The sequence below is a fragment of the Limtongia smithiae genome (assembly GCF_038497785.1).
Source record: "Limtongia smithiae strain NRRL Y-17922 unplaced genomic scaffold V1518scaffold_1, whole genome shotgun sequence".
Taxonomy (NCBI): Eukaryota; Fungi; Ascomycota; class Lipomycetes; order Lipomycetales; family Lipomycetaceae; genus Limtongia; species Limtongia smithiae.
In genome coordinates, this window is record NW_027117622.1 from 936663 (window position 1) to 950422 (window position 13760).

The following is a 13760-nucleotide window of genomic DNA, read 5'->3' on the forward strand; positions in this document are numbered from 1 at the left end:
TGATCCCAGTCGTTGCCGACACAACGCTTGGGAGTAAACAATGGGAGAGTATCGACAAAATCTCCCAGCGAGCGCAGATCATCTCAGTGGCCGCATCAGAGATAAGCTCGTTGTCTGCTCTCGAAATAATGACAAGCTTAGACGACAGACTTGGTAGTCGCTGTACCGTTATACCATAGAAATATGTCGAAAGCCGAGAGACACGTTTCAATTCACTCGCCAAAGAGCAACACAGTGTACTACGCCGCGCCGTCAACTCCATCTCCAGTTCGTACACCGCAACGACACAATGATTTAGCGCGGAAAAAAATAGTCGTTTTCACACCATCCGTGATATCTTCAAGCAGGAGAACTGATGGCCTGAAGCATGCGTCGCCGTTAGTATCGCCTACTCGATCGTCAACTCGGTCTACATCAGCAAGGACCAAGGAATTGAAGTCGCCTATCAAGAGCAGCTCGATTCCACAACCATTCGATCCAAAAAAATCTTTACAGGTTAAGGCGGCACGGAATCCGGCAATTGCAAGAGCAAACTTGGATAGAAAGGTGCGCGAGACAGAAATTCTAGCAACGCCGTCCCGGTCGTCGCTAGGAAAGCCGGAGCGGTTGTTTGCGTCGGAGTCAAGGCCTCAGAGCAATCGCAGCGCAGTCGACAGATCTCCGAACATATCAAGATCTGAATTACAGGCAAATTTCATGACTTCTGATGGCAGGAGGTCGAGATCGTCTGAAGGACCTCTCGATATTCGATCTCCGGCGAAAAGACGGGTTACGGTCTCCAAGCGCTCTAACGCAGCGCCAGCGACGCTATCACGATTACCAGTCAAATTATCAGCATATTCATTTCCTGCTCCAAAAATAGGACATTTGATAAGCCCGAGTAAGGCTTCCAGAGCTGAGATCAAGTTTCTGCCTAGGACAGCCACACCGTTTCGCGAGCATAGAGACCCAAATGTTATTACACCTACACGAGACAGTCATTCTAAGTTGAGGAGTAGTCTGAAGAAGACGGGCAGCAGATATGCTTTGCAGATGCTAGATCGTGATCCTGCTCTAGCCGCTCTCGGGGAGACACAGGATAATGTTCCAAGTCTGAACTTTGACAGGGACGGGAATTGCAGAATTCCTACTCACGTGGCCGCAAGCGCACAAAGACAAGCCTATACTAGGGCACCTAAGATAAGCAGTCCGCTTGCCAAAGGAAGCTGGCACGCGTCAGACTCGAGCGACAATAACGAAGAGACAAGCGCAGATATGGTGCTCACTACAGATATCCTGTAGAACATCTAGTATGGCACGTATATCTTCATACCAGGTGACTACCAATACCTCTATTTTCTGGACTCATGATTTGTAATCGTTTGTTTAACAATATGTTGAATGAAGAGATGAGATTGTTGAATAGGCAACCTACGGGACCAGTTATGATTCCAGAGTCAGAAGAACGCAATTCAAATACAAACAGAACTCGAAGCAATACCAAAGCCCTTCCCTACACCATTCAAACTAAATGATTCTCGCAAATCGCGTGGTTCTTCAGAGCAAACTACCTTGATCACCAGCGTTAACCTCACTAACATAGTTGAACTCGTGTGTAACTCCATTGCCTAATTCCCCACCCCTAATACTTCCGCTCTTGCCCTCTTCATGCGTGTTATATGTACCTACGCCTGCGAAAAATCGATCCAAATTCACGTCTCTCTTGTTGAGTTTAACGTGGGAGTTCAATACACGGTGACCGATTTAGCGCTTTCGGATAAAGTATGGCGAGCTATTCATGAATGCTACGCTGGTATCGAGAACCCACTCGCCAACATCGAGATATTTTGTCACGGCCGATCTCACATCGGTTGACTCGATGCTATCGGTCTTAAACCTATGAAAACAGTGTTAAAATCGCGAGTTTCTGTAGCGTGGGACAGGGGAGCGCAACAGCACTCACGCAAGACCGGTGGACCGCTTGACGCCGGCAAGAACTGCAGACACCAAGACAAGATCAACCGAGTAGTGAATTATGCGTCCAATGCTCTGCAAAAAAGCGAAGGTTAGGCTGAAATAATCATCGAGCAAGTATCGTACGAGACGCCAGAGCTGACACTGCGTAATCACGTAAACTCACCATTTTGGAAGGTAGTAACAACGCAAGTAGAAAGATAAGAACCGGTCTTTTGAGAATACCAAACTTCATACACCGGTGATCCTCCGAATGTACAGTCTGAGTCGTAGGCCTTGTTTCTGTTGAATAGTGCCAGTCAAAGCTGTGTGAACTTCTTCTGTGGTCGGCTAGGCCAAATGATCTCGTTCGTGGTTAGGGTCTTCTGCTGATAGACCCTTGGTCCTCAGATCATAATAGCAAATAACTACTGTCTTCAAGTCAAGTAAATCTGTCTTTCTCGCGGCATGCAAGAGAAACATAAAGGTTATACATCTGGTGTTGAATTCACCATAAATGGTATATGCATATTCTCTGTTGTTAGAGCCTGTAAGGTGCGGGGCAGCGGCTGGCTTGCAAGTCACAATTCTGAGCACGGCCGAACATGCCAGCACCGTGCTTCTACGTGTCAATGACGCGTAGCTCCAGCCATCAGCGTTCTCAGGTCAGCGCCAACTTCGCCATCGCCACAACAAAATGAGAACGTCCGTTTTTTTTAGCTTGGCGGCAAGCTTATGTACTTTGACGTCTTTGGCATCGGCATGGCAGTTCTCCGAGTCATCGCTTGCCATTTTGGAGAAGGCAGGCACGCTGGAGACGCAGCAGTGAGTGACCTCAGGAAGGAGAGCCTGATCCGAAACATCTCTTGATCTAACATATTTCTCGGTCAGATTTTCCATGGGAAAGCCCATTCATTCTTCTGTGGAGCTTCCGTCGTCAGCTACTCTCAGGATCAGGTTCGCCGTCAAAAATGATGATGGTAAAGTCGCGAGGCCGCACCAGATCTACGCTCTCCTACAGGACCCTGATTCGGGACTTGAAACGTCGTTTCCTGCAGACTACAGAGAGAATGGGCGTGCTCGTGCTGATATTGTACGTCCTATATGTTTTGTCTTCGCCTTGCTGCTTGGAATCAAAACTAACCGGGCAAACAGGAGTACAAAGTCATTCCAACAGCGCTACTTTCTGCAAAATCGCCACTGGTATTGAAGTTAATCATTGCGTCATTTGGCTTAGATACACCTATTGTTGAAACTGTGGGAACGATTATTCCTCAAAAGACCGCTGTGTTGGCGTCAGATGTTATCAGATACGGCCCTAAGCCAGAGATATTCCACAACTTCGGAGCAGACCCGAAGTTTGTGTCTCGGTCAATTGCATCGCTATTTTCTGCGGTGGTGCTTGGTCTTTGCTGCATGCTCCTTGTTTCGGTATGTATTGCCCACGTGTAATGTTTGGAGACTTGTGAAGACTGATTTCAACTTGCTCCAGTGGGCGGTTCTTGGCGTCAAGCCGTCTTGGCTTCTAAAAGCCTTGAAATCGTCCCCGTTCGGTCATGTTGGATTTTTCTTTTCCATCATTGCCATCGAGATTTTCTTTTTTAAGTACTACCTGGGTTCCACAATCTTCGTTCTCATTTCCCGCGCTGGCGTATTAGCACCGATTACCTTCTTCTCTGGCAGCAGAGCGCTGCGAGAGGTTAGAGCTAGAAGACTTGCGGGAGAGTGGTAGCGATATCATGATTAGACTACACTTCGTGAATTTGCTAAGTTGGGATCGCCTACTATGTATTATATCACCGGACACAAAAAAGTTAAGTGCCATATTAACATTACGGCCGTTTCAATGTACACAGGTTCTCTGTTAGCTACTGACAACTAGCTGGTTAAATTTTGTTAATCAATTTGGCAATTATTAGATATTAATATGTCATAAAACGTAATTCTCATGTGATTAAATCTATGCGGACTGTATGCTTAACAAAATGATGAAACCCTAATGATACAATATTTACAATTCTCTAATGACGTTCCTCCTGCTACTACTTTTCACCAAATATACTTTCATGTCGTGCGACAGAGTTAAAGAATCTATCACCTCTGTTGGCTCGGGATCGGTCGAGTACACCTCGAATGTCCATAGCCTAGCGGATCTTCCTATGTCGGTCCTGTAGAGAGAGAACATTCTTGTCTGGCGGTCGACACCTTCTGCACCATCTAGCACAAGAATGCCGGAAACTTTGGGATCCAAGTATGTAAGCTTTGAAAACTCTTGGTAGTCAAAACTTGGCCGTATGTTAGACTTGGTAATCCCCGCCGCCGCAAAGTGTCGTGACTCAATCCACTGTATGTCGTCTGTTCTCTTTTGTCCGAAAATAGGAGGATTCGAGTTCCACGAAGCGATAATGCCCTCTGGCATCCGGACTTCAATTTCCGTGTTCTCTCTCTCAGCATCACTGATATCAGACAGTCCAGAAGAATTCTGACTCTTATTAGAATTGCTGCTATCCTCCTTTGTGCCTGTCATTTCTAATTGACTTTTCCAGCGTAAAAACTGCAATGCTTTGATCACATCGTAGATCTTGTTTAATGCTTGGGAAACCGCAGGCGCAATATACCCAACGTCAGAATAAAACGGCATTCCGTTCGGAGGATTCTGATATCTAATATCGCAGTCTGGCATCACGAACTTGGGTAACGCAATCTCCAGATCAAAGCTCGGCGCGGCGATATTGGTACATGGATAGTAGCTAGCGTCAAGAGTTCTTCGTCCAAAGTAATCTGAACTTAGTTGCAAATTGATTACCTGCTCCAACACGTTTAGCCAACTCAAACTTACGGACTGCAACACAAAAATTGAGCAATTACTCACGTCAGTTATCACAGGCATGAACGGATGCAGCATCCGTAAAACAAAGTCTAACGTCTTTAGACATGTGCTTGCTAATACGTATCCTCGGCTATTCGACCAGAATAGATATTTTTTCTGAACGGAGTCATATGAAAGCTCTTGTCTGCCAGTTAAATGCGCCACCTCCGCTTGTACAATTTGGAAATATTCTCTGTAAAATCGATTCTCGAGGAAATCTAGAAGTCTGTTCAGCGCATCAACCGGCCTGTAATCATTGAAGTCTTTATCGACGTCAAATATCAGCGCTTGAAGGTCATATAATATTTGCTGCTCGTGAGGTAGTAATTTCATAACTGAAAAATCGATTAGATGTACGGGAACGCCTAGACCATGTGTTCCGATGTTGCGCTGAAACCAGCGATACATTTTCCAAAGTAGCGACACTTGCAAAGCAGGTTCGATTAACTTGTCTTCAACAACTGTCGTGGTCGGTACCTCAGCCGGTAAACTCTTCTGTAACAGTGTGATTCGCAGCGCATCAACTCCAAACTTTCTGTAAGTTTTTTTCCAATGAGCAATCGGCGTAACTACCTGTCCATGAATATTTTGTCTGCTACTTGTAGGTGGTGCCGGTTGTGAAGGTGACTAGCAAGTTAAAACCGAATTAGTATCCGACATAATATAATATTTCAATAGATTCATACCAGCTTATTCAAAAGGATCACTCGCTTTGCTGGGATGTTGTTGTTCATAGCGATCGCCAATGCAGTAGCAGGTGCAAATTTCGTGGTAAAGCTTTCTGCAGTACATACATAATATGAGAGCACGCTACTTTTCCATTGTCCGCGAATAGCAATATCAGATATTTCTTGAAATCGCCTTGCATAAACAGCGGGTAGCTTATACTATATGTTAAACTGAGTACACTTGAGGAAGCGGAAATAGGTTTGACTCACAAATTGACCTGTAGGCGCAATTATTGGCTTGCCATCAAGTATAATCAAAGGAAGGCTTTCGGATGAACGAGACGCAAAAAGTAAATCTTGATCGTAGCCTACCAGCACAGGTGGTTGTCGATTGCATAAATATTCGCGCGCCGTGCGAATAAGAGATTCAGAACCAGCTGCCGACGCAAATAAGCCATTAACTATGGAATTCCGTGAAACCGAAGGTACATGAGCGAACCTGCCGAAGTTAGAAATAGCTAAAATGGGATGCCCATAAAAATACGTACCAGCCTAAAACTGGCCGCCTATCTAGCAAATCACCAGTTATGCGGCAGATTGGTAAAGTACCAGAATACGGAGTCGAACTGAATTGAAGATCTGAATTCTTCCGAAGAATAACAAAAGCCTGACCGACTGTGTCGTATTTGTGTAAGCCCTATAGTCTGTATTAGCCATCTAGCAATCTCGTGCTCGTGAGCATGTATCTGCGACCTTCAAGTCTCGGAAATGCTGCATATTTAACCAAATCCCAGCCTCATTATACATTGGACCGACATTGATTTGAAGGTCGTTACAACCGATACATATAGCATGGTCTGTCGAATCGTGGCCGGGAATGAGAAACCTTGCTCGAGCCTGAAAGCCACTTGAATGAAACCTCCTGACGATGACTGGCAGCCTAAATGTAGGCTCCAGTGGGTGCCCAACTTCAAAATAGTCGCTGACTTCGGCTGTGTCTGGTACCTCCAACAGCACAGCCTGAGCGGCCCACAAAGTGTCGAGACGGTGAAACGAAACGTCAAGATGCGTGACAGACGATCCTTGAGAAGTGTTCAGGCGGACAGTATAGCGCATTCCAATAGGCACTCTAAATTTTGTGAGCATGCTTCTGTGGAGATAAAGTGTACAAAGTACACATACAGATATTTATCGCTAATTTTGAGCCTGCAAGGACCCGTGAACTCGTAATTAATAACTTCATCATTTTGAAAGTAATCACGCGCCTGAGAGCTCCACCACAGGTCAGTCGGTGATCGGTAAATTAAACCGTGATGAAGTAGTTTTCGCAAAAATTCACTTGACAATAATCGGTTCCTATACTTGTCTGAAAGCATCTTGCTCTGCCGCTCTTTCTTCAATATATCTCCTGTCAATAGCTGCCTTTGGTTAGCTCATATTTGATATAGTTCGAATGGTGTAGTCCTTACATGTGGCCGAAAGCTCATATTATCTTCTTGTCCAGCGTCTTGATGCAAATCCTCTGATTTAGTCGGCTCAAATACGACTTTACGACGTCGCATAACATTCCATCTAGTCAAGACGTCCTGACATGTCGAAGTTACTACTAGCTCCGTGCACAGAATTGATTGGCGTCTCACCTCAAATATTTTGGAATTTAGAGATTCAAAATAGTCATGCTGAGGAGGAGAGACTTCATCTTGGTGTAAAACATTGATGCGCCCTGACCTTCGGACTTTGCGATCAGAGATCCGACCAAATTCCAGCTTCGAACTAAAGGCACTGTCGGCGATGTGACTGATTGTGTTCTGTAATTTTGCCGACAATTAGCGAAAACTAGTTTTGCCAAAACTGATGATCTGGCAAATGGAGCGCCATACCGGTTGAAACAGCGCTGTGCCACTGGTCGCATTGTCATAGTGAAGTACATTAGTTCTAAAGAGAGGAATCGCTCTTCGAGACACTTTCGACATTATAGCTGGAAAAATGGACATTAGCTTTCTCTAAAGTGAACATATAAAAGCAAGTCCTGATGTGCTACTATTCTGACTCACATGCATTCGGAATATGGTCACATTTCCCGTCAATTGAGCATCGTAACAGGAGCAGCACCAGACGCGGCGAGCCGGATGCCGTCTTGGGTGAAAATATGAAATTCGTGATTAGCACTACAAGCCCCAGCTTTGAGTAAATTGCGTCGCCATCCTCGCGTTCCTCGTTGGAAGAGCCTAGTGCTTGATCATGAGGCTAATCGCGAGAACAAATTAAGGTTCTACACTAAACTGTTTTCAGAGCTGAGGGCTAAGTTCAGGAAATTGTTCAACTGTATTTAGAAATTATTTTCTGCTAGCCGAACTCTGTCGACTCCTGGTCTAAATACCGACCCGACGGCGCACGCGTGTAATCGCTGTGAGCTCACCACATCTGTCATTCGCCGTCGCGTCTGCAGCTTCCTTCGAGTCTACAACAGCACACTATCGCTCACTTTTGCAAACAATCTACGGCTTGCTTGCACGTGTCCTCTCTTGCGTCAGAATTTTAGGGCATTTCGCACACTGTTGACTCTGCTACTGGCTCTGTGATCGGCTCTAGGGTATCTCATTCAGATCTTCGGCTCCGCCACGATGTCCATGACTCCGCCCCCCGATCCGGTAGCATTCCTTATGGATGCCATCTACACGTTCAATCTCTACACGACGGATTTTCTTCAGAAGACAGCGAAAGAATTTGCTGAGAATCCTCAATTGCAAACCGCGACGGATTGGGTTTTGCAACAGAGAGATCAGATCCTTAATGGCATCAGTGACCTTCCTAAGAACATCAATCTTTCCAAGGTCCCAGTGCCTCGTGATTTTCAGAAGGCTCCTCCTGCACCTGTTGTGACTCCTTTCAAAAAAGTAACCACCTGGATTGCTGACCACAAAGTCGTGACTGCGACGGTGCTGATCGGAGCGACAACCGTCGCGGCTGGATTTTACTTCAATGCGCAGATGGCCATGAAAGCAAAATCAAAGAAGAGACGCGCTAGGAAGGCTGCGAATGGTGCCCGAATTGAAGCAGTTGGTAGGTTGTGGTATTTCTGATGCTGACGACGTCTCAGATCTGACGATTTTTGCAGTTCTCGCTAGTTCCCCACGCGAACCAATCGCTAAAATCATCGCAGCTGACTTGGAAAGACGCGGGTTTATTGTGTTCATGACAGTCCAACCCGGCGAGGAGCACCTTGTTTTAAAGGAAGACAGTCCTGATATTCGCCCCTTGATCATGCCTAGCTACGATGTAAGTTTCCCTGCTAATTTGGTCTTATCAGTGTTCACTGTGCTCACTACAGTAGTCTGCTAGCTGCAACGATGTCGTTAATAAGTTTGCCGATTTGGTGGATAGGCAGCAACATCTTGCCGGCGTGATAATTATTCCAGACTTGTATTATCCAACAGGACCGGTTGAGTCAATAAGCGCATATGACTGGACAGAAATACTTTACACCAAGATTGTTGGTTCCGTAGGTCTCTTTTCGCAAGGCTTTATCCCATTGGTCCGTCGACACAACGCCCGTTTTATTATGCTTACGCCGTCGATTTTGTCCTCGTTGTGTCCACCATTCCATGCGCCAGAATGTGTCACCGCGTCCGCGCTATCTACTTTCGCTTTGTGTATGCAGCGTGAGCTTGCCCCTCAGGGCATACATTTTATTCACATGCGTCTTGGATCTTTCGACTTTGCGGTTCCTTCACAATCGAATTACACCTCCGCCCCTCAGTCGCCTTATATGTCGCCTTCTAGCGGTCGGGGTGTGTCGACGCCATCGCATGCTCGTTCTTACTCGCCTGCTACATCACCGGCACGTTCGGTGACAAATTCCATTCGCGCAGATTTGCTTTCCTGGCCGGAAAATATCCGAAACGTATATGGACGTGCGTATAGCTCAGCCGCTCGCGCAATTAGCGGACATGCATCGTGGATTCTGCCTTCTATCAGCTCATCCTCCGAAAATAAGTACTCGGGAAGCCCTATCTCTGAACTGAGCAACGCGATTTTCGACAGTTTGACATCTGAAAGTCGATCTGCTCTGCGCAGAACTCAGTTTGTTGGCCAGGGAAGTTTCATGTACTATTTACTTGGTGATATTCTGCCGGAAATCGCAGTGGAGTGGGTTCTCGGATTGACCAAGGCCAAGTACGATGTCGAGAGTTCTGGATTTTATCGCACCGTGCATCTTGAAAAGTGTGATCCCTTGCCTACCGAATTGGAGCAGCCACTCGTGCAGTCATTGCGTGCTCAAGGGGACGACAACAAGGACTCGCTCAGTGGATCAGCTTACAACTCGGAGACTGAGTCCAACCCGGCGGACTTGGCATCTTCCTGGGAGCGGGTTTGAAAGGTCGCGCGCGATTTCAGGATAATGCGCAATGACTTTGCTTTGCCCGACAGTTTATGGTTTGAATTGGTTCTGCTCTTGGTTTCGAACTCACCGTGGACAGCTGGAATCCTGGAATGCCGGAAGAAAGAGAGAGTAAATTTCTCTGTTCTTGCCTCATTTATTTTGTGTTTGTTTCATGTAATTGCTGGGTTCTGTTTGTTTTTATACTCGCAATTTCGTTGAATCTGCGAGTATATGTGCGGGCTTGGTTTTGGCTGCGACTTTATGGTGGTGTCAGGAACCGGTGTTCGTGGACGGAGGGGCGGAGTTTTTATTGTTCTGGATGGCTGTGATAGGTACAACTACTCTTTTTATCGTGATTTTTATGATCTCACAGCGGTTTTGTTCATTTATTGCACTGCTGGCCAGCGTGCAGATTAAGCTGGAGACCGCTAGTTTCTCGTATTTCATGGTTATTTGAATCTGAATTTATTTACTTTTCTTTCACACTGATTGACCATTTGCGTGATGCCTCCATGCTTGCTTTTGGAGATTTTTCACGTCGGTTGGTGTCCGCGAAGCTTGCTGTCTCACTGAAAGATACAGGTGGTGGAACAGGTTGGCAGCAAGCGGCCCGGGCGTGTGGTGCTCTAGGAAGACATACGAAGGAGATACGACGGGAGTACGGTTCGCCACTGGCGGAGGTACCCGTCCAAGTTGCCCCTGGGGTCTGATGAACGCAGCACGAGCCGATGATGACTAGCCCCGATGGAGGGCGGACGGCCCGCACCAACAGTAGTAGAGTTCGTTGTGGTGGGCACGCAGAGCCAACACCGGGAAATTGCTTGGGCAAGCCGAAGTATAAATCCTGTTACATCTTGGACATTGCGTGATCTTAACGGGAGGGCCGAGCCGGTCGCGCTGCTGCTCGGTGCCACAAACGCGGAAGGTTCGAAGATGTTCACAAGCCGGATAAGAAACCCGCATGGTCCTTTAGCCTCTCATGACGACAGCGCTCAGACAGCTTCGCTGCTCGGCTAGTTACTCCGTGGCGCTCTGACTGTGATCTCCGCGGTAAATAATTTGGCGTACGTTCATCAATGCGGAGTCAGGTAGGGCGTCATCGCGCGTCTTGATCGCCAGTGTTCGGTAATTTGATTTCTTTCGTCATGTCATACTCGTCCGACAACGATCAGATTTTGGTCTGCGAATCTAAACGCATTTTAGCCTGACTGTTTTGGCTCCTGCTGGAAGCAGCAGCAGCATGCCGGCGAGCAACCGAAAGCGCTTGCCCAGGTGCGTATAATATTACACATTCCTAATTCTTAACCGCGCCGTTGTCGTGTGCATGGCTCCTCTGCCAGTGGACCTAACAAGGCATTGCTTTAAGTTGTCAGTCGCTTGTTTGCTTGCTTGCTTGATTGCAATGTGTACGAAGATAGTAGGCTCAGGAGGAGTCCGTGACTGCAAATTTGATTCTTGCGCTTGCTAAGCTGGTGATATATGCGGCAAGGTATGTGACTCCTAGCTGATTATATCTGATGTGCGGTACGCGGCGCTCTACTACGGCTGTCTTTGTACATAACTATAGGACTGAACATCTAGCTGGCACATGCAGAAGGCCATTCATAACTATAGGTGTCGTGTTAGTAGTAGTACAACGACATCAACAGATATTAGAGAGACACAAGACAAAGATGACAGATGACGAGGTGCGGATTGCATGCTGTGTGTTCTACTTTGATTCTCTTTGTGCTGTTCCTTGTTTCTGGAGAACACTCTGTTATTGCGAGGTGGATGATCGGTGCAAGCCCCTTGTGAAAAAGTTGTGGCTACGAAGCAGTGATGTGCAAGGTATTAAGCACGGTCCATTCGCTTAAATATACAACACCGGTTCTGAAAATCCACAAGCTCGCCAGAGTTGTTGTGAAAGCAGTTCACGAACAAACAGCCGTGAGCAGCTATCATATTCGAACTCGAGCTAGCTAGTCGATATTAGTCTCTGCAAGTCTTGAGTACATGAGTATTGATGGAGTTCTTCGTTGAGAGATTTGCGGCCAGCCAATATGACTACTATTGTGGTTAGTGTGTAGTGCAGTGCTGCCCACGTGTGGGCCTACTTGCTGGCAAGAGTGAGGTGCTTGCGGATATAGAGTTGGAGACGAAGCTAAGTCCGAGCTTTGGTTGGGCAGAGCGGTCGCAGTTCTCGGCGAGCAGACAGTGGACTGGTGGCGGCAGAAACAAATCACAGTGGAGAAATATGTTGGGCTGCTGGGCGCTGCTGGGCAAGCGGCAGACATGCAGGCAGCATCATCAGCCCAGTGGGCGCGGGTGGAGAAAGTGGGCGCCTGTGTGCTCTGACATCCGTGCGCAGCATCATTAGGTGGCGGTAGTCGTATTGACTCTGCTGCCGCCATGACATCAGGCATCTGAAAACTCACGAACATGGTACGGCCCTGTCCACATCTGCTCCATCGGTCCACATTGATAATCTTGCATTGGTCGCACAACCCTTTCGGTTCAGAAACAGAACAATGCACAATTTCTTCGATTAGAGCAGCGGATCTTTTTCGAGCTGCCTTCCAGGTCTCTAGCCGGAAATGGACTCGCAACCAGCTTCGTCATTCACGTGCAGACTATAGCTGCTGACATTGCCACCAGCAAGCTGAAATTTGCATCACACTTTTGCATTTGTATGTTGGAGCTAATAGCAGGTGCTCGTACTGCAGTGCTACAATATGTCACTGCATGCAGAAAGATTTTACAATATTGCTAGCATATTGCTAGAGATGCGCGGGATGAGAAGTGCCACGGCCAGTTTTGGTATAGCTTCAACTTTCAGGTACAGATCGCTGGCAGGACCCCTCGCCCCAGGAGACAATCAATTTAAGTTTCAGAGTCCATGACTATATGCATGGCATCAAAATAACATAGACCGGCGGAGGGGAGGGTGGGGTTCCGCACTTTACGTCATATATTTCCGCAGCTGATCCTCGTCGGTCTCAAATTACACTAGTCACCGCCGGCAGCGTCCCTGTAAACGCCGACATGATGTACGTTATGAGACCCGAGTTGTCTCTTCGGTATGACAACATCACGCATCTGAACGGAACATCGGCGGCTTTAAGACATCATTATTCCGTGGTCGCGTAAATATTTTCAACCGGACGCCATAACGTCATTTGAATCCGCACCTATTGAACTGCAGTCACAGCCATCGCCGTCATCGACCAGTTCGCGCTTTGACCTATCGGGGTATTGATGTGTGGCGATGCTCCGATACACCAATCATCTTACGGTTCCTGTGCTTCTATCCAAACACACCAAGATAGTTAGTTATCCTATCGTTTCGAATGGGTCCTTGGCTGGATCAAACTTGAGTGTCTGGTATCCCGAATTCACTCAGCGCAGGCGTAGTTTGTCCGAGTGCCGAAATGAGCGAGCCAGAAGCCAATCTGTACCGTCGGCATCGTTCTACTCTCCATGTTATGCTCTTGTGAGAATAGTGTCAACTTACGATACCACTGCATAAGAATTTATCCGGCGCTTGCTCTGTATGGAAACTAGAATTGAGTACTTAGCAGATGTAGCAATTTGACGGCGCCGTGCACTCGCCACGTACGCGGATTGCAATATCATTCAGCTCGACTTGGCGCCGACGATTGGTTAGCTTGAAATTGGAGAACGGTGTGATACTCTCGGAGGGATGTCTTTGTCGCGAAAAGTGTAAACATAACGGCCTATCATGAGAGCTGCAGTGCAATTGCATATCGCAATGGTTATTGGTTCCCAGTCATTGATTTGCTGGCTTTGTTGAGAGTTTTTTTACAGAAGAAATATCATACTGCGTCTATTTTAACTCGAACACGTTTGATATACATTTTGGGTTGGCGCGATGGGCGCGAGCATCGTAGCTTCGGAAGTAGCTTCC

The 13760-nt window shown here is 47.0% G+C and overlaps 5 protein-coding genes across 5 annotated transcripts; 3 read left to right on the forward strand and 2 right to left on the reverse strand.

Moving 5' to 3' along the window:
• Nucleotides 1-71: 71 nt before the first annotated feature.
• V1518DRAFT_409056 (uncharacterized protein) lies at nt 72-1475 on the forward strand. The gene has a single exon (XM_066902275.1). The coding sequence runs from the start codon at nt 184-186 to the stop codon at nt 1279-1281; it is 1098 nt and encodes a 365-aa protein (XP_066762017.1). The 5' UTR covers nt 72-183; the 3' UTR covers nt 1282-1475.
• V1518DRAFT_409057 (uncharacterized protein) lies at nt 1313-2264 on the reverse strand. Its single transcript, XM_066902276.1, has 3 exons — nt 2120-2264; nt 1943-2028; nt 1313-1876 (listed from the first exon to the last, which is right to left on the reverse strand). The coding sequence occupies exons 1-3, from the start codon at nt 2186-2188 to the stop codon at nt 1744-1746; spliced, it is 288 nt and encodes a 95-aa protein (XP_066762018.1). The 5' UTR covers nt 2189-2264; the 3' UTR covers nt 1313-1743.
• A 268-nt stretch (nt 2265-2532) lies between these two features.
• Nucleotides 2533-3957, forward strand: V1518DRAFT_409061 (uncharacterized protein). Its single transcript, XM_066902277.1, has 4 exons — nt 2533-2757; nt 2824-3025; nt 3088-3363; nt 3425-3957. Exons 1-4 carry the CDS (start codon nt 2630-2632, stop codon nt 3662-3664), a joined length of 846 nt encoding a protein of 281 aa, XP_066762019.1. The 5' UTR covers nt 2533-2629; the 3' UTR covers nt 3665-3957.
• On the reverse strand, nt 3840-7679 carry V1518DRAFT_409067 (uncharacterized protein). The gene is made up of 11 exons (XM_066902278.1): nt 7524-7679; nt 7350-7447; nt 7110-7277; nt 6939-7055; nt 6652-6887; nt 6223-6598; nt 6018-6166; nt 5740-5968; nt 5488-5682; nt 4805-5428; nt 3840-4738 (listed from the first exon to the last, which is right to left on the reverse strand). The coding sequence occupies exons 2-11, from the start codon at nt 7440-7442 to the stop codon at nt 3944-3946; spliced, it is 2982 nt and encodes a 993-aa protein (XP_066762020.1). The 5' UTR covers nt 7443-7447; nt 7524-7679; the 3' UTR covers nt 3840-3943.
• A 414-nt stretch (nt 7680-8093) lies between these two features.
• Nucleotides 8094-9847, forward strand: V1518DRAFT_402990 (uncharacterized protein; the record flags this gene model as incomplete). The annotated part of the gene is made up of 3 exons (XM_066901856.1): nt 8094-8532; nt 8588-8748; nt 8804-9847. The coding sequence occupies 3 exons, from the start codon at nt 8094-8096 to the stop codon at nt 9845-9847; spliced, it is 1644 nt and encodes a 547-aa protein (XP_066762021.1).
• Between the last annotated feature and the right edge of the window lie 3913 nt (nt 9848-13760).